The sequence below is a fragment of the Rhododendron vialii genome, chromosome 7a (genome assembly GCF_030253575.1).
Source record: "Rhododendron vialii isolate Sample 1 chromosome 7a, ASM3025357v1".
NCBI lineage: Eukaryota > Viridiplantae > Streptophyta > Magnoliopsida > Ericales > Ericaceae > Rhododendron > Rhododendron vialii.
In genome coordinates, this window is record NC_080563.1 from 12321852 (window position 1) to 12348823 (window position 26972).

The 26972-nt window shown below is 37.3% G+C and overlaps 2 protein-coding genes and 1 non-coding gene across 3 annotated transcripts; 2 read left to right on the top strand and 1 right to left on the bottom strand.

The window, feature by feature from the left end:
- The first annotated feature begins 13623 nt into the window (after window positions 1–13623).
- Window positions 13624–16616, top strand: LOC131333274 (protein RGF1 INDUCIBLE TRANSCRIPTION FACTOR 1-like). The gene is made up of 5 exons (XM_058367729.1): window positions 13624–13884; window positions 13994–14170; window positions 14266–14340; window positions 14428–14568; window positions 15775–16616. Exons 1-5 carry the CDS (start codon window positions 13828–13830, stop codon window positions 16117–16119), a joined length of 795 nt encoding a protein of 264 aa, XP_058223712.1. The 5' UTR covers window positions 13624–13827; the 3' UTR covers window positions 16120–16616.
- Window positions 16617–19909: 3293 nt separating this feature from the next.
- TRNAG-GCC (transfer RNA glycine (anticodon GCC)) lies at window positions 19910–19980 on the top strand. The gene has a single exon. It is a non-coding gene; the product is annotated as a tRNA-Gly (tRNA).
- A 190-nt stretch (window positions 19981–20170) lies between these two features.
- On the bottom strand, window positions 20171–26212 carry LOC131333583 (flavin-containing monooxygenase FMO GS-OX-like 4). Its single transcript, XM_058368179.1, has 7 exons — window positions 25599–26212; window positions 24543–24613; window positions 22277–22429; window positions 22067–22149; window positions 21631–21766; window positions 21356–21529; window positions 20171–20561 (listed from the first exon to the last, which is right to left on the bottom strand). Exons 1-7 carry the CDS (start codon window positions 26122–26124, stop codon window positions 20355–20357), a joined length of 1350 nt encoding a protein of 449 aa, XP_058224162.1. The 5' UTR covers window positions 26125–26212; the 3' UTR covers window positions 20171–20354.
- Window positions 26213–26972: the final 760 nt, after the last annotated feature.

Sequence of the window (26972 nt, forward strand, 5' to 3'; positions counted from 1 at the left end):
TTGACAATATGGTATATACGTGTATGTATTTACTTTCAAGTTCAAGTTCCTTCATACAATAACTGATATATGCAATTATGCATGAGTATACCAATGTTCGGGGCGGTTTCAGGGATACCTAAAAAAATACCTCATAATTTTCGATGTTTTTTTAGGTGTCTCTGGAACTGTCCCGGTGTTTTTTTACTTTCGTTGAATTTGGTTGTTGTCTCTCCGACTCACACAAACTGCCAAGCTCGCAACTCCTATTGAATCTCTGATACTGGATAGTGGATATGCATGTATTTACTGTGATTTATGCTCTAGTATAGTTAGAGTTACTGGATATGCACGCTTTCCTCTCACTTTTTCTAATTCTTTTATGTAAACTAATTTGATTTTGTTACCTATTTGCTGAATTGCTGTTAGATGTCGAGCATAGGAGAGGCGGAATGTGTTGTTAGCACCCAAAGAATAGAGGATGAGACCATGGAATGTGATACTATGTCCGAGCCAATACTTGGACGATGCAATTTATGGACAAAATCAGAACCGAATAGTGACTCACGGTTCGGATTAGAACTAAACCGTGAGACTTTTGGTTCGGACATGGATTTCATTTTAAAAAAACTGTGACTCACTGATTAAGATTAGATTCATAGAAATCCGATCCGATCCGAACCGTACGCTGCCCTAACATAGTACTACTCCTATCACATTTGAACGTGGTTGTTGATTGGTATGAGTCACGGTAAGCAAAAATGTCGTTCTCAAAATAATTTTTATGCTTGCGGTTTTTCTGCACGGGAGAATGTTGGTATACGAATATTTTGACCTCTCTCACTCAGAACAATATTAAAAAGAAATTTTAATTTGAAGGAATATTTCCCTTCTAAAACTAGTGGAGGAGAGCCCGTTTTAATTACAAAAAGAAAGGCGGTCAAAGATTTCGATTCAAGTAGATGAATGGGATTGAATCATATCATTATAACAGACGGATGATTTAGATCTTGTTGTAATAGATGAGCTCTTGAATCCAACCTCTTCTTCTTTTTTTCATAGCGATATACATCAACGAGTTAGTGTGTTAGGGGGAAGGAGAAAGGGAGGCCACCACGTGAGTGGGGCAAGCATGGGAATCGAACCCAGACCAAATGAACGGGGCAAAGGGTGCTCGACCACCTGAGACACCACCCACATTCACAAAAACAAATGATGATGAAAATGATAAACACCTTGCGCACAAGAAATATAGAGAAAACTTTGACTTCCATTGAGCAATTTAATGAATACTTAATTTCTCTTCATGCTTAGAGCATCCGCAATGGGAATAATCAAAATCGATAACCAAAATGTGCCACGTCAGCATTTGATTATCCATTTAGTTCATAATTAAACCTAACAAACTTGATCTCCACATTGGTTATTTTTGTATCCCTATAAAAACAACCCCTCACAATACGCAATGCATCTATGTTCAATTGCAAACGAGTTCCAATCGTGCACCCGACCACACCAAATTATTCGTCTCGATGAGACGATTCTAATGTAAGGTGTTTTTTAATTTTTTAGTTTTGAATTTGGTTATTGGGTATGGTTATTGAGTTTTGGTTATTGGTAAAAGTTATTAAGTTTGGTTATTCAAAGGTCAAAATTTGATGAGTTGCTAAGAGGTTGCTAAGTTTGGTTATTACAATGTAAGCACTTTTTTGAGCAAATATTGCTTAACTTTAGCAACCTTTTAGTTTTGATTATTACATTGTGGATGCTCTTACTAGCCTATTTATAGGTCGAGAAATTTGATTTTGGGTAGAAACCAAACTAATTAGGTAATTTCTTGCTAATCAAGAAATTATGAGGAAAGTAAATAAAATAAAAAAACCAAAAATAAAAAAAAAAACTAATGGATATGCATTAGATCCAAATTGTAACCAAAAGATAATGAAAACATACGAAAACAAGCAGCTTATAGAAAAGAGAAAATTCTTAAAATAAAACGCTACAAAAACATTTCTACTCAATATTTTATTTTATTCTAAAATAATAAAGATAAGGCTATAGTGAAGGTAAGAGTATAAAATCTTTCCGAATTTTGTCTTACATCACTATAAGTGACAAGTCCAATACATTGACAAACATTTTTAAATGACATTTTTGTCCTTTTCTCCACCAATGTGTAACATATGGAAACACATTGATTTACAAAATATGTCCATTCTCGAACAGATGATATCGCCGATGAAGTGGTTTACAACACCCTCAATCTTTGGACCTACAGTTATAATTATAATTACGGATTGACAGCAGACCAGGGTAACTCTATTTTTTGAATATCAGGGTAACTCTATTCAAACCTAAGCAAGCTGAGTGGGGGGCATCTTAATGGGTAAGTGGGCCCGCTGCCCCAATGGGTCCCAAGCATGTAAGAACTCTCTTACACCGCACCAAATCTCTACGGATGCTACTACTTTTCACTAACTAAAATAAATACTTATTTTTCAAATAATAAGTACATATTTTTTGAATTAAATGTGATGTATTGTGAGAGAATGATTTGTCTTATAAAAAAAATAAGTACTTAAAAAATACTTAAGAAATTTAGCTGAATGGAAGGATTAGTGACTGGCTAAGGTCATTGGACTATTAAGTGACAACCTTATCCACACCCCAAAGTCCAACAAACTAATCCTAATGGGATGTCTCACTTATACCAATATAACACACTCCATAAAAAAACACATTTGCAAGTACGCAATTCTTGCTTATCACTTGCTTTAGTACATCCTATGCCATCCCACCACAAATCGGTTGACTTAAGAATCAGAGGTATGTTGGTTGGCAAAACGTTGGTGTCCTAATTCTTTCATGCAATTCCAAAAATTGGAGGGGCTCCAAACTGATTCAACAATTGCATATTAGGTTAACATAAAAATAAAATGAGGATGTAAAGGGTCAAATAATGAATTAGAACTATAGTTGATAAACGAATTATACAAGCCAAGCAATGAGTTGTCTAAGTTTTATTCGACACTAAATCAACCTCAAACAAATATTCAAACTTGATTTAGGAGCGTAACATATTGATCTCAAGCTTTTGACTATCCAAACAAGGTCGAACTCGAATAGCTTGATTAGGTTATCATCCATAATTAGGATGACTTTTGTGGTACCCAAAATAGCTTTATAAAAAGGGGACACTTTGTTATCTTACTGTGAATTTGTGGGTGTTTGCAAAAAATTATTTTGACAGATTTTTCGATTTTAACATCTAAAAATCAGTTTAGAATGTTTGTCAACCTAAAAATAAAAAAAATTCTGAAAATTTCAAAGTTGTGCTTGGATAGCTTTTGAGATTTTGCAACACAAATTCTCAAAAAGGAATGAAATTTTCATAATCTCGCAACCAAAAAAGACAAATTTCTTAATTTCTTCTAAAATTTGGAATGTAAAATCTATTTCTGAATCTAAAATCTGTATCCATGGCTATCGCAAACATACCTTTTATTTAGGACAAAAGGGTAGCGTTATAATCCCCCAACCAGAAGGGGAAAAAAAATAGGGCAACACACATTCTTTTATCAGGAATGCTACATACACTACATATTTTCACTACACCATCCACTACATTCTTTATGTGACTCATTTCGGGTCCAACAAAAAATACAGAAAAATATCCATAAATTTTAAAATAATATTTTAGGGGGCCCCGTAAATAATCAGCTCTAACGGGTATCGATAAATATTATTTATGAGTTCGTACGTTCGAAACTGCGCAGTTGAACATTTTCACTCCTATAAATTTAGAAATAATACTTAACGATACCGGTTAAAGCTGATTTTTTGCAGGGCCCCCTAAAATATTATTTTAAAATTTATGGATATTTTTCTGTATTTTTTGGTGGACCCGAAATGAGTCCCATAAAGAATGTAGTGGATGGTGTAGTGAAAGTGTGTAGTATATGTAGCATTCCTCTTCTTTTATTTAGGACTAAAGATAGGTACACTGCCTTTTTATACTACATAGTTACACTACATCTTATATGGAACCTATTTTGAGTCCCAAAAAAATCTAAAAAAATACCAATAAATTTTGAAATATTGTATTATGGGGTTCTATAAAAAATTAGCTCCAATGAATGTCGGTAAGTACTACTTTTGGATTCATAAGGGCGAAATTGCTTAATTGCGCAGTTTCGCCACTACAAATCTAGAAATAATACTTACCAATATCCGTTGAAACTAATTTTTTACAGAGTCCCATAATATAATATTTTAGAATTTATAAATTTTTTCTGAATTTTTTTGAAACCTGAAATGAGCTCCATATAAAATGTAGTGTAACGATATAGTGCATGTAGCATTTCTCTTTATTTAATTCCACCAAACAACGCGGCGGCTTGCACTCCCAACTCCCAAGATGTAATAAGCAATAAATGATATTCGTGTTACTTACCTCGACTTCTTCAAATTCTTGCAACTTTTTTCTCTTATTCTGTTTTTGTATCAAGGCAATTTGAAAGTGAATTTCACACTTTTTCGTATAATTGCACTTAGGCTCCGTTTGTTTCAATGTTTACAATGTAAAATGTTTTTTATGTAAAATATTTTTTCAAAAAACAAACTTCAAACTTTTATTTTATGGTGTTTAGTTGGTAGTTGAAAAATATTTTCAGAAATCGACAAAATAGTGTATAGAGAGAGTTTTTTTTTTTTTTGGATCGGCTAGAGAGAGATTTGAGAATAAAGAAATTGAACGTGGATCAGGACTGACAATCGAGAAAACTGAACAGTGAGAATTGCAGTAGAAGGTAGCGGGTTCATTTCAGAAAATAACTTACGCAAGATTTAAGGATAAGTCATTTTCATCCAATTAATAGAAAATGTTTTATATGTAGAATATTTTTCTCTTTTTTAATACAACCAAACACCGAAAAATAGGTAAAACATTTAACGCCCAAACAAACGGAGCCTTAATGACGTCCAAATCTTTTTTTTGAAAGACAAATTTTCATTAAGGAATCCAAACAGATAAGAGATACAAGAATACAATACAGGATTACAGAGAAAGGACTTGAAAGCCCTCTAAAGTCTACTAGCATAGGGCTGCGCACGGTCCGGATCGGATCGAATTTCTATAAATCTAATCCTAATCTGTGAGTCACGGATTTTTGAAAATGAAATCCATGTTAGGACCAAAAGTCTCACGGTTCGGTTCCAATCCGAACCATGAGTCACTGTTCGGTTTCGGTTTTTGTCCACGGATTGTATAAACCAACAACCAAGAAACCTGGATTTGCAATTTTTTCTGTGTAATTCAATAGGTCCGAGCAAAGTAAAAAAAAAAATTACTTCATTAAAAGTAAACACATTACAGTAGCTCAATAATTCAATAGTTCCCAGAAAGAAAACACATTATAGTACTTAAATAAAAAAAAATTACACATTACACTTTACATCAAGTACTCATTACATAATTATAGATACATTACACATTAAAATGCCTCAATTAAAAAATAATAATTCCTACAAAGTACTTGAATAAAAAAAACACACTAAAGTACTTAAGAGAAATTTTTTCTAGAGCTGCAATTGTAATGATATGAGTGAAACTAAATTAGATCATAGTAAAATGAAATACAAAGCTTTTAGATGTACATAGACCTGAAATACAAAAAACACAATAAAGTTGCAGCTTACCCCCATAGGTTTAAGAGTTTATAATGATATATCAAATTGTCAAATAGTTAAAAATAATTTATAAAAATAGGTGTAAAATTATTATTATTTACCATATGTTACATATATATTACGGAGTATATATTTTTTATTTTTTTAAATATCTCACTGTCCGGTTTGGATAATCCACGGTTTTCAAATAAAAATTCAATCCTAATCCGTATCTCATGGTTTTTAAGTTTTGAATCTATATCTGAACTATTAATCTATAGACAAAATCCAAAAGGTACGGATCAGTTTGGTCCAGTCCGGTTTCACGGTTCACCGGATTTTTTGTGTAGCCCTACTACTACACTTGCAAGCACAACACAAACAAATACAGTGACAAATCCAAGCCAAAAAACATCTCCGAACCCTAAGAATCACTAACAAAGAAAGCAAGAGAGGCCGACTCATCCGTGCACAGTTGAATTTCCAGCAAACGTGAAGGGTTCGTTGTAGGAATCTTGAAGGGATCTCTGATCATTACGTCCCCGTAATAACGCACTGGCATGGGAATGACGTCCAATTCTAGTTCTACAAGATCTTAGCTGAAGAATCCCAAATTAGAAAAGGTTACAAAGTTGTAGAGACACCACCAGGTTCTGTGTTTTCAAGTAATCTCCAACGATCAAGTGTCATAGTATGAGAAATTTGAGTTCTCTAGAAGGAAGTAGAAGAAGTTACATGCGCCGCAATCTTCGCCGCCTTTATATACCGGCGTTCGTTCACTGCACCAATTGTCCCCGACGAACACACGCGTCTCGTTCTCGTGCGATTCTTGGGTAGGAATCCCGAAAAGGGTTATTCATGGGCATGATGTATGTGTGATGTATGTAAAAAGGGGCGTGGTTGGTAGTTGTGTATGTATGTATCATCGCTCAAAAAACAATTTTTAGATTATTTTGAGGGTACCCATCATTAGGTTTGGAATGGGCTCGACAAGAGCATTCTAGTAGCCCAGGCCGATGTAAGATTTCTAGTCAAAATTTCGATACTGGGCTGTTGCTGAGTGGGCTATTTTGGCCTGGTGGCTGGTTTGACTACATCAGTAGTACATTGGATTGGCATAGTATCTGGGCCGAATGTGGGTTGTCGAGTTACAGTTCCACGTGTCACAGAACCACAGCATGTATGCACATAAAAACTTCCGATGGGAGTCGTGGGACCTCTCTCTCTCTCTCTCTCTCTCTCTCTCTCTGTGTGTGTGTGTGTGGGCTGGGGCAGGAGACAGTAGGCAAAGTTTGTTGCAGCTGGAAAAGAGGATCTTGAGATGAAAATATACACTGAATTTGTTAGGGTGCAGGGTTGAGTGTTGTTCAGTTTCTGAGAGTCGTCAGATTATTCCCATTCTTCAAGGTTTGGTAATACTCCCTCAGCTTACATGCTCTGCCCACATGAACTGGGACCGCTCATCTATATATATAATCATATACAGAGAGAGAGAGAGAGAGAGAGAGAGAAGCATGGCCAGGGGTGGTGGGTTCACATGAGCAATGACTGCCTACTACTAGTATTTGTGTCCAGGCACAAATCATGCAGTACTGTAACTCTCTGACCCCTCCTCACCTCAGTTGTGCACTACTTCTTACTTTTCGAGAACTTCAATCTACCATCATGTTTCTTGAAATTCGGCTTTGCCACAACAGCATATAGCTAGGAGAGGAGAGAAAATACTTGTAAGTTGTAAAACATTATGAATTTTTTGGGATCACGTATGGTGCCTTGAGGGACAGCAGCCTGCTGTCTCGGAGAAAAATGATACTGTCCCGTGCCCTGAAACTTGATCCGAAATGTTCACTTGAAAGATCTCAGCGCTTACTATGGCCCTGTTAAAAATCAAGTCAATCGAACATCGATAACTTAGTGAACAAATCATCTGTTTTAAGTGCTGTTAGCAATGTCTAAAATATTTAGCAAAAAATCCAGTCAAAAAAGTGATTTGTTCACAAGGTTTTCGATGTTTGATCAACTTGATTTTTTGCAAGGCCATGGTACGTGATGAGATCTTTTAAGCGAACGTTTCAGATCAAATTTCCAGGCTTAGGACGATATTGTTTTGGTCCGGACAGCAGGCTGCTGTCCCTCAAGGCACAGCAGCCCCCCTAAGTCCGTATAGTAGATGCTCGTCAGTGGCTTCAAGATATTAGACGATCCAATTGAAGTCATATTTGGGCTTTTTTTGGATTCATTTCGATGATCGGAACTTTTTCACTTTTTAGAATTTGTTGAGTACATTAGCCACGTTAAAACTCATGTGGGTTGAATGTTCTTTGATGTGCTTTCAAAAGATATTTATACCAAGAAAAATGGGTTTCAAGTTTCAACATAGTGTCACAAAAATGATTAAAAAAAAAAAAAAACAAGTGTTACAAAAATATATGAAACGATATTCGATCATATGATTCTTGGCGTTCTTGAATTACCAAGCCTAAAAATTCAAAAAGAATGGTCTTGGTTATCAAAATAAGACCGAAAATAGCCCAAAAGTAGGTCAACCAAAACCATCAGAATGGACCGAAGAGTGCTCCGAAAACAGCTCGAGCTAAACCATCCATGATATGACTTATTATTTTAGATTTTACCAAATATACTTATTTTCCGATAGAGTTTATTTTTCTTGTATCCCTTAAATTATCCATATTTTGTCTGTCTCATTCAATTTTTAGGTAAATTTTGTTCAATTTTGGACGAAATAGATTGCAATCAGAAAGATGAAGGGACAAAAATATTGTTTATATATTTTAGAAACGAAGTAGACAAAATTTAAATACTACTCCAGTTTAGAGGAAAAAAGCAAAACTAACCGTATCTAGTACTACAAGACAACAATTAAACATCCAAGAACTTCAAAGCCATTGAGGAACTTGATACAGCTGCATTCATATACTACTAGTCGGTTGGGTAGTCCAATTTTGACTTGAAACCCATCAATCTAGTCCCGAAAATCTAGTGATAAGATATCAAAAATCTTTACAAATCCAATCTCAGAAGTCATGAAGCTACAAGCCTACAACTCCCCTTTTATCAAATTTTTTTTTTTCTGGTTGTTAGCGTTGGTTTTTTTTTTTTTTTTTTGAAAAGACAAAAAAAAAATTCATTAATCTCTAAATTTGTTACAAAGATTAACTAACCTGAGACCCAAATGATCTACAATGCTCCGAGTAATTCTATGCCCATTAATTTGAGATTCAATCCTCAAATTGGGCAAGAAACCAAACATGGGAAACCCATTGGGACGAATCCCACACCCGTTAGCCTAAAAACTTAGATACAGAAATGAAAGACCAAACACTTAAGAGGCTCAAAGCCTAAATAACGAGACAAACCTAACCATTACAAATCAAACAAACCCTAGCTACTGCAAAACAGATTAGCGGCCCACACCACTGCCTTCCACCACGGCAGAGCACAACACCACCGCCAACCACCACGGAGACAATCTAAGCCGCCAAAGAGACACCCTAAGCTGCCGCCGCCGCCCCACAGGCTGTTAGGCCAAGAAACCGAGTGATCTCAGGAGAAACACCGGCGGAGACGCACGAACCTTGCAAACCCACAACCCGCAGGACCGGCCTAGTCGTTGGGCGAAATCGGAAACCCCTACAGGTAGACCGGCGATCGGCCCGCGGAAGGGAGGGGAGAAAGGAGAAGGCGGCAATGAAGTCAGCGAAAGAAAATAGGAGGAGAAGATGTGGATAAGGAAGAGACCCGGGGAGGAGGGAGAGAGGCGGCGCTTCCCCCCCTCCCCCCGGCAAAGACCTGCTATTTTGTTCTCTAGAGGGGAGGGAGTTTTGAATTCTAGAGAGAGAGAGAGGAGAGTGTTTCAATTGTTAGCGTTGTAATGTTAGTGTCAATTTATGCATACTTCGACTAATTTCCCTCTCGATCTGGTCAAAAGCCAATCCATGGTAGAATTAAGAGATTCACAAAAAATTTCTCATTTGCTGCCTGACCCGAACCTTGGTTAATTGTGTCGGGGGCAAACCCTCAACCAACGAATGATTCATTTTCAACAGGGAAACCACATGGCTATTAGAAACAGGGCAAGGTACATAGCCCGATGTAATGTACAATACAACTGTCTAATTGAAAAGTCAATTCCCTTCCCTGTTGAAGAGAAGTAGTGGTACGAGTAATTGATTGGCACTCCAATTTGATTTGATACAGCCGATGTTACATGAATCTCGTGATCCGTCTTTAATGTTCAGAGACGAGAAGTTGGCTTCAAAACAAAAATGGAATGAATATCTTTTTGCTGAAAATGGAATGAATTCAGCCACACACACAGTTAAATACTTTTGGGTCAACAGATCTGAAAGAATAGAGAAACGTCCATGGACTCACTCCCTGTAGTAGTATCAAACTTGTAAGTTTATGGTCCAAAAGCAAAGTAAGGTACTATAGTAATTTTTTGGACACGATTGTTTATTCTTCCGGTTCTGCACCACAGGGATTCTAAGGATGAAATTTGGACATTTGATCAGGATGGTTCAGATCGCACACCACATTCATACAGTTCAGAGACTCCAAGTCGCGTCATATTATGAAGAAGTTAGCTTTAACTTTTTTATGCCGAGAGTTTCTAGGTTGACCCAACTAATCTTTCAAGAATATGAAATCTCTAGTTTCACATACGCCAATGATTTTAATAGTGATCTCAAAAGAAAATAAATAGCGAAATTCAAAGTTGGTCCGTCATTTGAGATTCAAACTTATACTTCCTCGGTCCCAAATTAGTAGTTCGTTCTATTTGAATAGTTGTGCCATTTTTTGGATTAATAACTAACGTACCTATATTTTATCAAAAAAAGTTTTACATGTACATCGGAATAGATCCAATTAGAAATTTTAATCGAGGAAAGAATTGAAAATTTATTTAGGAGAATAGGCTACTTTTTGCAAATATGAGCGTAATTACCCAAAGAAGATTGAGGAAGTATGTCTTTAAGAAAAGTAATACTCCTATATTATATATTAATTTTTTATCAATTAAGAGTAATAGTTTGTATTTGGTACTTTTGGGACATACTCTTTGTGTTTTAACAATGGACTCTCATTAAACAGCGGCACTATCCCTATCCAAATCATGGGCTCGTGGCTCCCTGGAGGGCTTAATAATTTTCTTACAAATGGGTAATTTTACTTCTCTTGACTGAATTCTTTAACCAGATTTTAGGTTTCTAATTCATCTCATAGCAAACAAAATTTCCCCAATTTCTGGTACATCTACATTTATGTTCTCCACAGTATCCCTAGATGGCTACATCATCATCCAAATATATAGCTTTGCCTCAGCAAATGGTAGAGTAATTATTTGTTCATTATTTCAACCGAAAGACAGGAAAAATGCCACCCCTGCTTCATTCATGGTCATGACTTCGTACGCTGGGGGCCTGGGGCCATGGCTTATGGCTTTCTCTCCGGAAAAATGCTACCCCTGCTTCATGCATCTGTTATTTGTGGTGCTCTGTAATTCACTTTCATGATTCCAACTTATATCATTTTACAACTCTTATTGAGCAAATTAATCATTCAAAAAACTTTTGTTGATGGGACGATCCTAACAATAATTCTTTTCATATCTAATATCATTCAAAAATAGATGTAATCCAACCCATAGTTAGCAATATTTCAATTAGTCTCGTTTTTTCTGAACGATTTTTCTGAGAGCATTCGATGTGTTTAGTGTGTGGGGGGACCCACCCCTATTATTAAAGTGTGTGTAAGTGGTTGTTGTATGTAGTGATAGCATTGTTGAATCTCAGAATCCTTACGCTGCCAAATTGGACATTTTAGACAATATATCATCCAATCAGTTTTCCAAAAAATGGTACCCACTTAGTTTCCCACCTGCATGCTGCCCATTTCATTTTTAGATAATTCTTGATTTTATCATTTGTGAGGTGTATTATGTATAAATATATGTAGAGTGTTCAATTTAAAGGCTAATGAATAAAAAAATGAAAGTAATAATTAAAAAAATTATTGAAAAGCGTGTTGAGAGAGAATGAGTGGTTTTGAAAAATCAAAATCAATTAGGGTGTGTTCCACTAACTAAAATAAATTATTATTTTTCAAATAGATTGGAGTTTCACTTAATTTGGAAGACTTTTTGGAAGTTTTGTCCTTATTCGAAAAAATTTGCGTTCGTTAGTTTTGCACCAAACGTTTGTAAGTTATTTATTCCTCTCATTAAGACGAATCGAAAAAGTAAAAAAAAAAAAATTGAAAATATCCACAAGCTAAAAAAATGCAAAAAAGTGGCACTTTTTAGATTAAAAATGGATATTTTTAAAAATATTTAGGTAAAGAAATTATTTTTGGTTTTTTCGATTCTTCTCGTTTAGAAGAATCAATAATTCACAAAAATTTGGCATAAAACTAACAAACGCGAAAAAAATTTGAATAAGGTCAAAACTCACTTTTTGCTTAGTAAAACTCAACCCAAATACTTAACTTTTAAATTAAATGTGTCGTATTGTGAAAGAATGAAATACCTCGTAAAATAAATGATAAGTACTTAACAAAATAATAACATTAGTGGAACGGAGCCTTAACTGTTTTTGGTTTGGGTCTAGAGGCCCGACCACTTCTATCTGTGTACGAGTCTTAATAAATTTTCATCCTAATTATTACTCTAATTTTTTTCCACTCATTACTACAAAAAAAAATTCTCCAAACTCCAACCAAAAAAATTTTTCTTCCTAATTATTACTCTAATTTCTTTAATTTTCATGTAGTGATGCTCCAAAAAAATTTCATGTAGTGATGCTCCAACAGCATCCAATAAACATCTTTGAACCGATTCAAACGGATTGAAAATTGAAACATTTATTTTTTTTACACCGCTTATATATTAAAAAAATAGTTTAAAAAATAAGCATAAAAAAATAAATGTTTCAATTTTCAATCCGTTTGAACCGGTAAAAAGATGTTATTTTTCTGATCATTTCATCCTAAATGGTCGTAGTAAATTTTTGGCTCTAAGGCCATTCAACGAGCATCCTAAAATTCCTTATTTAGTTTAAAGCTCTTAGGATGCTTATTGAAAAGCTTTAGAGCCAAAATTTTATTACGACCATTTAGGATGAAGTAATTAGAAAAATAACATCTTTAAACCGATTTAAACGGATTGAAAATTGAAACACTTATTTTTTTACATCGTTTATATATTAAAAAAATAGTTTAAAAAATAAGTGTAAAAAAATAAATGTTTCAATTTTCAATCCGTTTGAACCGGTACAAAGATGTTATTTTTCTGATCATTTCATCTTAAATGGTTGTAATAAATTTTTAGCTTCAAGACCTTTAAATGGACACCCTAAGAGAATCTTGAAATTAAATAATGAATCATAAGGTGCTCGTTGAAAGGCTTTAGAGCAAAAAATTCATTATGACCATTTAGAATAAAATGATCAAAAAAATACGATCTTCACCCAATCAAATTAAATTGAAAATTGAAGCACTTAATTCTTGAATTATATATTTTAATATAAAAATAGTGTATTTATAGAAATTAAATAAATAAGATAAAAGTAATTAAATAAAAAAAGAAATTAAAAACTGTGAGGGAGGGAGGGAGGGAGGGAGGGAGGGGGGGGGGCGGGGGTAGTGCCGGAAAATGGAGGTGGGGCCAGAAGGGGTGTGGTGTCAGGAGAGGGGGAATAGCAATTTACTTTTCACAAACAAGCCACCAGACCAGACCAGACCAACAGCCGCAAACTCAAGCCTAGTGAGTGGACTGGGTGAGGCTGCTGATTGATAGATGAAGACGTTTGGTTTAATAACTTGGATTTGGGCTAAAGATTTGATTTTGATTTCCCCATCCTCCATAGATATTCTATTCTACAATAGTAGTAATAAGTAGAGTACTAGTAACAAAAAAAAAACTATAAATACGTGTAGTACAGTACTACTCCATGATATGAACATATGAGTGGTACAATCTTTAAATGAGAGCCACCATCCAATCTACTATTTTGCTTCACTGGTAACACTAGTCACTCCTGCGGAGCAGAGGCTCCGCCGTTTCCTTTTTCCTGCTATCTCTCGGCCCCCACTTCCCCCCGGCCCCCCAACCCTTTTCTCCTTCTCCTCTCTCTCTCTCTGTCTCTCTCTCTCTCTGTAGTCATGGTCTTTATACAACCAAACAGTCCCCATTCTTACTCTCCACTACAGCAAAAAATGGTGAACATTATTCACGTCTTACATACTGTGAATTTCTCTGCGTTTTGCGTTCCGTTCGTTTTCCACTTGAATTGATCAGATTTTTCATTTTTGTGGGTTTGATTTTCAGGTGGGTTTAGCTTCAGTTCCTCAATGGCTCGAAGTCCTGTTGGGGGAGAAGTTCTTCAACCCCTGTTTCGTTCACGAGACCGATAAAAAGAGCGAAAAGAACATCTTCTGCTTGGATTGCTGCATCAGTCTATGCCCCCAGTGCCTCCCTGCGCACCCAAGTCACCGGCTCTTACAGGTTTTTTGCATCAAATTTCCATTCCAATAACCAAATGTTTAATTACCAATATACTATTAAGCTGTCTAATTTGTTCGGTTGCAATTTCACGTCAGATAAGGCGCTATGTTTATCAAGACGTCGTTCGACTGAACGATGCCCAGAAACTGATGGATTGTTCCTCTGTTCAGGTATGTTTTTTTAGTCTTGAATTTCTCCAAGATTTTGCTCTTATTTTCTCCTTGCAGTGTTTTCCAAGTTTTTCCCTTTTGCCGCAGGCGTACATAACCAACAATGCAAAAGTGGTGTTTTTGAATCAAAGGCCGATGACCCGTCAATTCAGAGGCTCGGGAAACACTTGCACTGTCTGTGACCGAAATCTCCAACACCCTTTCCTTTTCTGCTCAATTTCTTGCAAGGTTAGCCAATTTCCCCCATTCCTTTTTTTTTTTTTTTTTGGTGCAGCGGAAATTAATTCCCCCCACTCACTTTCACCTACCGAAATTCGTAAATCGCCACGAAAAAATTTGTATTTGAACACCAAAGAATTTGTATTTGGAATCACAAAAAATCGTGTCGTGGGTCCCTAAAATTCGCAATTGCCACTGCAACAATTTGGAAGCATTATAAAAATTCGTAACTTTGAACCGTCTTTTTGGCTCACAAATTCAAACAACGCTATGAAAATTCATAAATAACTCCACAAAACCTCACGAAAGTTCTTATGAATTTGAACACAATCTCATAATAAGAACTACAAAAATCGTTAGAAGAAGCCACAAAAATTTGCAAAAATAAACTACCACAAGTCTCACATAGATCGAGCCATAAGAATTTGTAAAAAGAGTTTTAAAAAAAAAAATCGTAAAGAGTATGGTAACCCCAAAAGGTGGTGTCTACCTAAAAATTTTCCTAGATAAAACCTGAGAATGTCCATATCTAAGACCTGAAATGAACATGTCTTTTAAGACCTGACGTAACGTAATTTGAATCAACCTTCCCTACCATTACCATTTCGAGTTGCATAGAGGAAACTTGGAATTAAGTTCAGCTACAAATTCGTCATAATCACCAACAAATCATTACAAATGATGGTTGAATTCAACCCGGAATGCACATGTCTTTAAGATTTGACGCAACGTAATTTGAGTCAACTTATGTTTGCTACAAATTCGTTGCAATCAGCATGGGCTTATTCGTTTGGGGGTTTCAAAATCTTTGCAGTCCCTAATAAATTTTCCATATCTCTACCTCCGGTCATTATTCTTAAAATCTTCTATCAAAAACCAAACCGAATAGAGTCTAACAAATCACTACAAATGATGGTTGAATTCAATTTTACATAACCACTACAAATTCGTCTCCTCTTCATATGGGTTTTTTCTTACAGTATATACTTTCTCTGTCTCAAAAAGGATGACAATTTTTGAAACTCGTGTCATTTTTTATTACTTATATCTTTCAATCTATAATGTTTTTCATGAGTTTAAAAATTTTGTATAATAGAACTAATCGAGAAATATCAAATAAAGATTCATGTTACATATTTTTTGAAATTCATATTAAAAGATATAAGGAATTGAAATAGACATGAAGGGAGTATCATACTTTTGTCCACATTACAGGCCAATCAAATGGGGAGTAACAAAGTTGAACTCAATGTGGTGAAGGTTGAAGACTGTTTGGAGCTCGAAAACGGTCAAATGACCCCTGACTCGGTCCTTGAACTGCCCGTTTTGACGCGAACTTCTTCGTCTGAATCGAGCTCAAGCAGTGCCGGCCTGCCGAATCTTACTAGGACCACTCCTCTTGCTAGCGCCGCCGCCGCGGAGTTTGTGAAGAGAAAGCGCAGCTCTGTTTTCGTGTCCCGAAACCGGTGCCGGCCGATACGCTGCGCTGCGGCGGCGGAGCTTACCGACGCCACGAGCCGGCGGCGGAAGGGTGCCCCCCACCGGTCGCCGCTGTATTGAGTGAGGGGGATTGACAAGGACGTGTTTGGTAGGATCTTTTATGATTAACAAGCTGCTTCTTTTTGTTATAACTCCATACAATGATGTTAGTACTATATCTAAATTCACACTCAAATACACATCCACCTTTCACATGAGTGGTGGGTTTCACACACACTAATAAGTGTGTGTAGTGTATGTGAAACCCATCACTGATGTGAGTGTGGATGTATGTTTTGGTGTGAGTTTGGATGTATAATTAGAATTATTGTTACTCCGTATTATTACTACACGAGGGTCTAGACTCTAGATCCCCTGTTCCCAATCCTATTGATGACCTCATCTCCGCCGTACGATCCATATTGTTTGGGCAGAGATCGTGTGGTGGGGAGGAGTTGTGTCCTTTTAGGTGAGGAGATTGGGCAGGGAATCTGGGGGCAGTAGCCAGTACTAATGTCAATTTTGTAAAGATATGGATACTGCAGTGGATGATAATTTACCATTTTTTTTTTGGATTTGTTTCACAACTATTTTTTATCTACAAGGAGTATTAATCTACTGTTTTAGGAAGACAGATATTCACCAATATCTCTTTATTCCTTTATTAACAAGAGTTTTACAAGCATTCCATACTAGTCAGTAGTCACGTAAGTTTTTTGTTTCTTTTGAACATGGTACTATGGTAAGTACAACTTTCACCGATAAGGAGCATAGCAGTGCATCAAAAAGAATGATTATCGTTCCATGGATAATTCGATAACCAATTAGTTTGTCTAGCTTCTTAAATAAGAGAGAAATTTTTCGGTACCGGGTTGGTATATAACATGTAATACCCGCTTGGCACATTTGGGCTATCCAATACACTTTCGGACGGTTCGAATTGAAATATTCTCTCTCCTCTCATTCCAAATCTTTCTCTTTCTAAATCCGAGCTGTCTAAAAACACAATAAATACCTCGAATATGTTGAGCGGACACTACGTGGTACCCACTCGGCATTGAAAAATTTCCCCAAATAGGAATACTAGTCATAAAGTTTTTCCTACATTTTTCTGGGAAAAGTTACACGAGCAATGATGTTTAAAGCTGCAAGTCTAATAACCAGAGAGTTTTTAATTTTTGTGTACAATCATGTAAGGCCCAATTATTCTGGCAATCTTTGTAGGACAATTGTACATGTTTTATTTGAGGTCTAAATTTAATGAAAGGGAAGGGTGGGGTTTTGGAATTCAGAGGCAGATGTGGAAAAACATGGAAGAGTGATTATGGGTTTTGTCATCAATGTACCAAACTGTGTCAAATTTGGGGACTAAATAGTAAATATGTGAATGGTGCTGGGGACTCTCAGGTTTATTTTTGGAAATTTTGGGGGACCCCAAAATCTATTTCATGCAAGCAAAACCATGCTTGTTATTATCAACCCACTTGCTTACCTGGTGAGAGGGACAGTTGGAATTGGGAAATGGCAAAACCCAGCAAGTCTATCTACTAGGTTTTTTTTTTGTTTGTTTCCTCATTTTAATAAAAAAAATATTCCCCCTGTTCTGCCTTGAATTTTCTCCTCTACGAAGTTTTCACATTCATATATACTATCCGTTTCTGTAAAAGCATCCACCCCATGAATGTCATTGCCATTGTCGTTGTTGGGCATGAATAGTGTCATTTTGCAAAAAAGAAAAAGGGCAAGGGTATAGTGTTGCACCCATGTTTTGTCATTCTGCCTTTGCCATCGTGCCTCTTTTCTCTCTCTCTCTCTCCAATGACAATTTTGCCACAAATTTTGTTATATATGGCAAAGGAATTGGCATTTGCCAGATTTGAGAGAATTTTTTGTTGGGTGGAGCACCTAATTTGCCATTTATTAAAAAAAAAAAAATTGCCATTTTTGGTCTAAGGTGTGGATGCTCTAACAAAAATCAACAAAAACTTGCCAAGCTGTCTGGAAAGCATGCGTTTTGAGCCTTTAACCCTTGGCCTTCTCCAACTCCAAACAATCTCGACCTAAAGGAAATGAAAGAATCCACGAGTACTCCAATGTCAAAAGTAGATGAAGGGTCCGCTTCAAATGAAGCCACTATAACTTGAAAAGAGGAAGAGAGAAGACACAATCTTGACAAAATAATAAAAATAGACATCACTAACCGCAGTGAGATATAACATAGCGAGGGGTTTGAAACAAATATAGGTTATTGCAATTGTCTTCGACTACATGCTCTAGTTTTCGCTTTGTGTAATCAAAAGATTGAGAAACCTCCAAAATATGACCTTGGTGCCTTGATTCTCGTAGATCCACCCAACTTAAAAGGACCTAATCCGAGGAAGCCAAACTTTCCTAAGCTAACAGCTTGCAGAACGAAACGAAAGTTCATGGTTTTGTAGGGGGGATTTGTCTTCCACAGTGGGAGGATCATCTGAAGCAATCCCATTAGGTAAGCCATCAACAGGAATTTCTCTCTTTTAATCTCTATATAAAAATGTAGAAAGAATGCAACCAATGTAGCTGACCTTCCTTAATCGTGACCTAGGAAGTTTCTACCCCGTTGTGGAATGTTCGGTTGAGACTCTTGAGAGATGCTATTGCGCAAGAGATGCTACTGTGATATAACCACAGAACCATAACCATGGGTGGACCCATGTTAGGGCACGTGACACGCCTTTTTAAAAAATTAAATATAAATACAAAAAAGTCTCCTACATTAGTACAAACCATTAGAATGGTGTAGATCGTGTAGTGGTCATCACAGATTGTGAAAAGTCCTGGGGGCTTAAGTTTGATTCCTAGGACCCTCCATCACCTATTTTTTCTTTATTTTTCCATTTTTGATCTACCTTTTTTCTTTATTTCTCCATTTTCATTCTACATCTTTTCTTTATTTTTTCATTTTTGTTCTACCTCTTTCCTTTATTTCTTCATTTTTGTTCTACCTCTTTTTGTTTTCCTCCCAATCCACAATATTACAAAAATTAAATTACTAAATATCCTTTAGTTTACTTGCCCACCGCAACAGTATGAATATTGTGAAAAATCAGTTGTAAAATAGAATAAGTGATCAATATTTTATGGTTGAATAATAATTTAGTGGTATACCTGCAGAAAAATATTTTTTAAGATTGTGAATAATAGATATCCCAATATATAAAATTCTTGGGTCTGCTACCGACTGTGATGAACATCCTATCATCACAATTCGCAGTTTACTCTATTCCTTCTTCCCTGTCGATGTCATATAAAGGCCTAACCAGAGCATAGTTGCGAGGAGCAGGCTACCTTCTGCTCATATTTGTAATCATGTATTTGCCTCCATTTGCAAAAAGAGAAGACAACACAACGAAAAGAATATGTTTTTCTGCATCTATTTGCGAGTTTCATTATTGAGTTCGTTCATGATGTAAAGAGAGACAATGATAATCAGCATTTGGTTTTCTCAACCATGAAAATAGGCCCAGATATTCAATATTCATAGGGTTTTCTTAAGCACCCAAAAAGAAAAAGTCACATCCCGAAAGACCCGAGTGCAATTTTGTTCACCCTCCTTAAAAGAGGGTGAACATTACCCCTCCTTCTCATTGATTGAAATGGTGTAGATTTAGATCTCATCCGTGCAATACTTATTTTTTTGATAACCATAACATAACATCACTTTGTAATAGCATACACACCATTTCATCGAATAGGAAGGAGGATAATATTTACCTTCTTAAGTGGAGGGTGAACAAAACGGCCTACGAAAGACCCACTAAGAGTGGACTTCGTCAACCATTTTCCACTCGTACGAAATATATAAGTTTATATGTGTGGTATGTATCAAGAAGCACCAGTGGTCTAGTGGTAGAATAGTACCCTGCCACGGTACAGACCCGGGTTCGATTCCCGGCTGGTGCACGTCTCTTTTTCCATCCCCCCTATGCACCAGCTCCTTTTTTCCATCCCCCCTTGAATCTGTGGAAGATTTTCTTTACCTTTCAGTATGCACCAGCTCTTTTTTTCCATCCCCCCTTGAATCTGTGGAAGATTTTCTTTACCTTTCAGTATTACTCTTACGCCAATCCACAAATGAGTTCACAGTGACACATACCTCGCGGACCCATACACAATTGATATATTTTTATTTGAGTTTATTCAAACTGGGCTTTACAAATGAAATGACAGGAAGCTAAAGAGCACACAATAAAAATACAAAGATGAAATGTGATAGAAAGGAGAAAAAAATGTGCCTCCTTGCAACAACTTGTGCTGTAGGAGGGCCTGAGCTCCGGTTACTGAGAGAGGTTTCCATTTCCCTCTGAACTGCAATTGACAAAGTCCTCGTGCGCTTGGGCAACCAAGAGCTCATCATCCCATTCATCGCGGTATGTTTCCGGCCGCACCTTCCTGTTCTTGTCAGTCTCGGAATACATTTGTTTTCTCCATTCTTCAGAAGGTGGACACCCGCATTCAGTAGCCAGCCAGTCATTGTATTCAAACTGCAAAAGAGACCATTCAACATATTAACTTTCATGTTCGGAACATTCATTACAAGGAACTAAATCTCTGTGCAGGAACTAATGATTCAGGACAACTGTAATTTAGGGCAGGCCAAGGAATAAGCAAATATAACAGCGACAACACTAGGATGAAAACACGAAAGGTGCCAATAAAAATATTGGTTTAGGATGGTCGGACTGCCACTAGAGTGGCCCAAAAAGTGTATTAACGAATGGCAGATTTGCAAACTACAACAAAGCAAGGGAGTAGAATGTTAAAATAGAATCAACAGTATTTGAAGCATAAAGGGGGAAATAAGCAGTATTTTCAGGTTCTCTCATTGTAGGAAACAAAGCAGAAAATATCAAATAGTATGACCGTTCAGCTATTTTTATATTTTCTGGCTATACAATTATCCTCCTTTTATGCTAATTAATAAGCTTAGCCTGTGGAGTATGTCACATCTTGGGTTTGCTACGTGCATGAAATGAAGCAGGATTGTCCCATCTACGGAGATGGATTTTCATTCACCTTACATTGGAAAACAAACTTTCAAAGCAGCTGATTGCAATGAAACAGAATTGTAGTATTTAGATTTTCCAGCTTTGACTACAAACTTTGGGATGCACAAACCTACCCCACTTTCGAAACCCTGGAACAAAGGAGTATGAAATACCTTGCCAATTTTGCATGGATCGGTGTCTATGTAGCAACATTGACAATGTTGATTGAGATTTGAGATATATTTCCTTCATGAAACATCAAGATTTTAGTCCTTGATAGACAGCAATACCTGAGAATCACCAATGTTATGAGTGTAGTGCTTGGGGATGCCAGATGCGTCCAAGGTTCTGTAAAAAGCTTCAACATCAGCCATCATCTCGTCTGATGATGGAAGCGAAACACGACCTGATAAAACACCCGCTATCCACTTGCTCTGGAGTTCACAAATGGGGAAGGGGGCAACCTATTATCAAGAAAAAACAACACATTATGTCACCGTCCAAATATGTTCCAACTTGAAATCCCATGGAAACCTGGGTAAACAATGTAAGGAAGAGTCAAGACCTTCCACGGCAACCCGACAAACGAAAGCAATGGGGCTAGGAGAGGCGGAAAAACTTGCTTGTACAGTGGCCCCACACGGTTGTCATCCACAGTCACAGTGTCATTCACATCAAGAAAAGCAAAATGATACTTGTACCTACAGAAAGAAGGAAAACGCATATCGATTAGGTAAACATCTCACAAATTTCTTCCAGTTTATGTTTGATGTCCTCCATTTTGGAACATCTAGTTTGGGTTTGGTTATGCTTTTGTGGTTGGCTGTTTCGAGGGAAAGGTGCATGATGGGCAAACCAAAGATATCATATTGCATTATAGCTTCTTTTTCTTCATCTTTATTATTTTCGTCTATAAAATCCCTCCCAAAATCCATCATCCAAATGCAGTCCTAGCAGCTTCAGTGTAAACCAAAGTGAGGCCTAAATAATAGGACACACACCCTGTGCAGTGCAGAATAACATCAGCACAGATTGCACTGCCATCTCGGAATACCACAGTACCATCTCCATGGGCACTTTCTATCTGCAATGTTATAAATGAAAATCAGCATTTCGGATTAACCAATTTTGCCCTTCACAGGCTTCTGCTTTAAGTGATACAGTTGGCTTTATAATCCCCCTAAATTCTACTGAGTTAATAGCACTTTTACCATGGAATGAAGCCACATGTTATCGTGTCCAGGCAGCTTTCCCATAGTTCTGTCTGTAACCGACCTAGAAGCAATGTGGACTTCTTTCGCAACTCCAGCAATGTCTCTACAGATATCAACAGCACTTGCAGAACTCCCAATTAGAATTACAACCTGAGTGTAGCATGAGGGAACAGTCAAGTATTTGAGAATTCAAGGTTGTCAAATCGCGAATCGAATTGACCCATTTCTGAATCGTGAATCGAAATGATTGATCCAAATTTCAAAAACTATATCGAAAAATGTTTCTATGCTCCTACATAAAAAAGATACAACATGAAGTTCAAAATTTTTAGTGTAAATCAATATTGAAGTTTGCTTTCTATGGTTAATTGATATCATGTGGGATTGTGTCTAATAGGAAAGACACTTGTACATAATAGGAAAATAAATATTGTAGTAAAATGGATTTGTGCATGTAGAACTTATAAATGAAAGCGTAGGCTTAAGAAAACTTTGCAGTCTAATCAAAACAGAAGTAACTTATATGGAGCTTTGAGCCGTGCTCCGGTCTTGCGAAATTACGCTTCCATGAAGTAAATTATCCTCAACAATAGTTACAGCTCCTTGTATAATTACCATCTAGAAAATTAGAATTTTAAGACGTTGAGCACATCTATTGACTCATATTATAACAAAATATTAAAATTTAACCGAAATAAAATAGACAACTCATGAGTGTAAGGTATCTTAATTGTAAACATCTTTAGAATGACTCTTTCAATGTTTAAGAGGAATGAAGAAAAAAGAGTTAACATTCTCCGAATGAGAATAAGTACCAATCAACAAATGATTAACAAATTTTACATGGGAATAAGGTTTTTCACATTTAACAGTATACAGTATGATCTTATGTTCTTACTTTTATATAAGACAAAATAAGATGAAACCGCAAAAGTTGTTTCATACAGTACTATATTAGTTGAGTGCAACAATTGTGACAAACCTTGATTCACCTGTAGATTCGTACCATTTTTATGAGAACCCATCTTAGGAAATGTGAGTCCCACATCGGGAACTTTAGAAATGGTTAAGTGGTATATAAGTAATTCCGACCAGCTACTGCATAACTTGAGGTTAATATTTTTAGCCACGTGATTAGGCTAATGATAAGCAGGTCAGCTGGCACGGGTTGTTATAGTTTTGCGTGAATCGTGAGTCAAGCCGTGGATCGTACGATTCACCCCCGATTTTATAAACCTTGATTCACCTGTTGACTCGTATCGTTTTTGTGTGAATCGTGAATTGAATTGTGAATCGTGCACTTCACAACTATGCTTGATATCAAAACGAGAAAGTGAAACCAATAGAAAATAGTAACTTGATTGTATAACCCAAAGGCAATCATTAGACACACAGGAATTGTTCCGTGTTAGCTTCATCAAAGTTAGCTTCCTTAATTTCATAGCTTGCCACCAATTCAAGTCACCTTACATAGAGCAAAAGTCTGCTCAAATCAGAATTTCATTGCACTATTTCACACGCAGACGAGTTCCTGATGCACTATGTGTGCGTGGATGATACCAAACTACCAGATCTAACTACATTAATCCACATCAAGTAAGCATGGATATGTCAAAGAAATCAATCTAGATTGGAACATGATTTTGGCATCTAAGGGAAAGGAGATTTGCTTTTCTAATGCAAATCATTCTCGGAATGCTATATCAGCTGCAACACCTCGTATAAAATGTCTCCCACACCCCCACGTGGACCAAATTCTTGAAGAAGCCTGTATGTCACAAGAAACAATGACAGACTGAGTACCCTATTATGATCCCCTTCCCAATGCTCCCCCAACCTAGTGTCTTGATACTTAACTAACACCATATTTCATGATAAGTTGTTCATCTTTTCACCCTAAACCATAAAAATCAACAAATCACAATCTTGCGTACCTAACATACTTTATTTAGCTCACACAATTGGAACATAACTGAGTCTCGCCTCCAAAGTTCACACCCTTAAGCTTCAGAGACAGGAATAAAAAAATAGAGATACATGGTGAGGCGGCCTAGTAAACACCCAAACTTTAACAGTGGAATTGGTCCCTTGTGTACAATATGCCTGTCTAAGGAGATGAAACCATTTTCCACCCCAAGATGTCTATCAAATATTCTTGGATTCATTACACAAATTCCCAAAAATGTTATGATCATTGTAATTATGCTTGGTCATGCAATATAGAAATATTGAACTATAAAAAGAAAGTGAAGCTGAGACATACTTGATCTCGAAATGGCTCATGAACACGGTAATTGTGGCTGTGGATTTGAAGTCCTGGCCATGTCTCAAGGCCTGTAATGTACGAGTTCAGCATGATAAAAAAATACTACTACTAATTAACATATGTTTGATTGGTCCAACTAACAACAAGCGACATAATCTTATGTGGTAAGTAATCCACCGCTATTGCTAATCCCCACACTTCTATTCCCATTGGAATTACCCATGCTATGGGATTAATCCCTCATTATCAGTCGTACATATGTGATGAAATTTTCAAAACTTTCCATACTCCAATAGTTCTAAAAAAGCTGGAGGTGCCATAGCCACCCCTGGCCCCCCTCCCTCAATCCTTGCGTCTAACCAATCTGAATCACAAATCGGAGTACCACTTTGCAACCGAAAGGGGTGATACGAATCTTGAAATAAGTACAGATGGTCCCTTTAAAGTGCTAACAAATTCACCAGAAACTTAAGCATAAAGTGACAACCGAGGCAATGAAGGCATGAATTGTAGCTTCTTAGTTCCGACCAACAACAGTGTCCATCGGCAAATACTACCAGTATTAGCTCAGCATTTGATAAAACTAGTATAAACCCATCTACCCAAAACAGCATTACATTCTAAGGCAATCTTAGAGCATCTCCACCAAACCCCTCAAACAAATTAAATACCTAAGGCTCAAATGCTATTTCACCATTCAAATGTTGGAGGATGAGTAGCACCCGTCAACTGTCAAACTTTGCTTTAGTGTCTAACCTTTTGTTTTTCTTCTCTTTTATGCTTTAAGTATTTGAAGGGCCATTTTTTAAGAATCTATTGCATTGCATTATAAAAACCCATCCTTCAATAGTTGAAGAATCTGTAAAGACGCTCGTAAACCCGAAAAACCAAATTCCAAAAAACCACATGTCCTCGAAGGACAGTGATTTTCGCACTCGAAAATTTATCATCTCACTCCGAGAGGGAGATTTATCATTGCACTCCAGCCAGATGGTAAATTTCGGAGTGTGAAAATCAATTTCGGAAAAGGCCATACATATATTAAAATATTACCCGGAATCTCAGCTATTCGGGGCTCCGTATAATGCCCATTACACACAACCACAGCATCATAAACTTCATCCAACGGCTCCCCACAAGCCGTCGACCTTACCTTCCACTTCCCACCCTCCAACCACACACGCCTCACCTCCGCACCGAACCGCACCAACTCACCGAGTCCAAACTCGGTCGTATAATCGTTCAAGTACTCCAACACCTCCCCGTGACCCGGGAACCTCCTCGGGTCCCTGTGGGCCCCGTTCTTCGCCACGAACGGGTACTCCCGAAAACCCATCACCTCCCGGGGCAAGTTGGTCCGGAGCGAGGCGTATAGGCTGCTGTGGACCACGGGCCGGGCCGGGTCGATGCCGAGCGGGTCGGATTCGGTGGTCGGGTTGTAGACCCACGTGCCTCCGACCTTGTTTCCTCGCTCGAAGACGACCACCTCGTGGCCCTCTCGCCGGAGCTCGCGGGCGGCGACTAGGCCCCCGGCGCCGGCGCCGATGACGGCGACGCTCTTGGGTAATACAGTAGTCATTGATGTCGTTTTGGTCGTGATCCGTGTGTGATTCGCGGGAAGAAGGGAATCGGGCTACGTCTTTTCATTACTTTTTTCTCTTGGCTTTTTCTAGTGTTTGCCTGTGCTTACGGCATTACGTATCTCGGTTGGAAGGAGATGGCAGTTGTGTGATTTAGGTGAAAACCATGGGCACTTAACCGGGAAGTGGAAGAATGCACTACAGCCTCTGGATCAAATGAATCTAAACCGTTCCAATAACTTGTCCCCACGCCATTCTGTTTTATAATAAAAATATTAATATTAATATTTTTTTTTATGAGATATACCAGATTTAATTCCACGATTATAGGAATTATACAAATCTCTATCTAATCCCATATATCTCCCCTCTACCATTCCGTCTACCTTACACAACGTGCTCCATTCAATTTCATCAGAAACCACCATGAAATTCCTCATCATTCCAATCTACCTGATACAAACCCCTTCCCCCACTTCAAGTTACTATGGTCCTCAACACAGGCAGCAATCTTGCCTGACTCAACTGCAATGACACGACCCGAATTTCCCGACCCTTCTGGGCAGCGTCGGTTGCCAAGAGAGGAGGGACGGCCGTGGCTGCCGCGTCGTCGTCTAAGGCTGCCATAACTATTTATGACATGACCAACGGAGTCCACACACCTCAAATTTCGGATTGAACCTGTACCGGTGTCCTCTATTTATTTTTTTGGGACAAGCACTGGTGTCATTGCGTAGAGGTCTGAAATCATGCGTAAGTAACACAATATTAATTCTAAAGTGTATATTTGTAGTTATCTTTTGATTTTTCGATTTGGACCGTAAATTAATCATATTTGCTATGAACT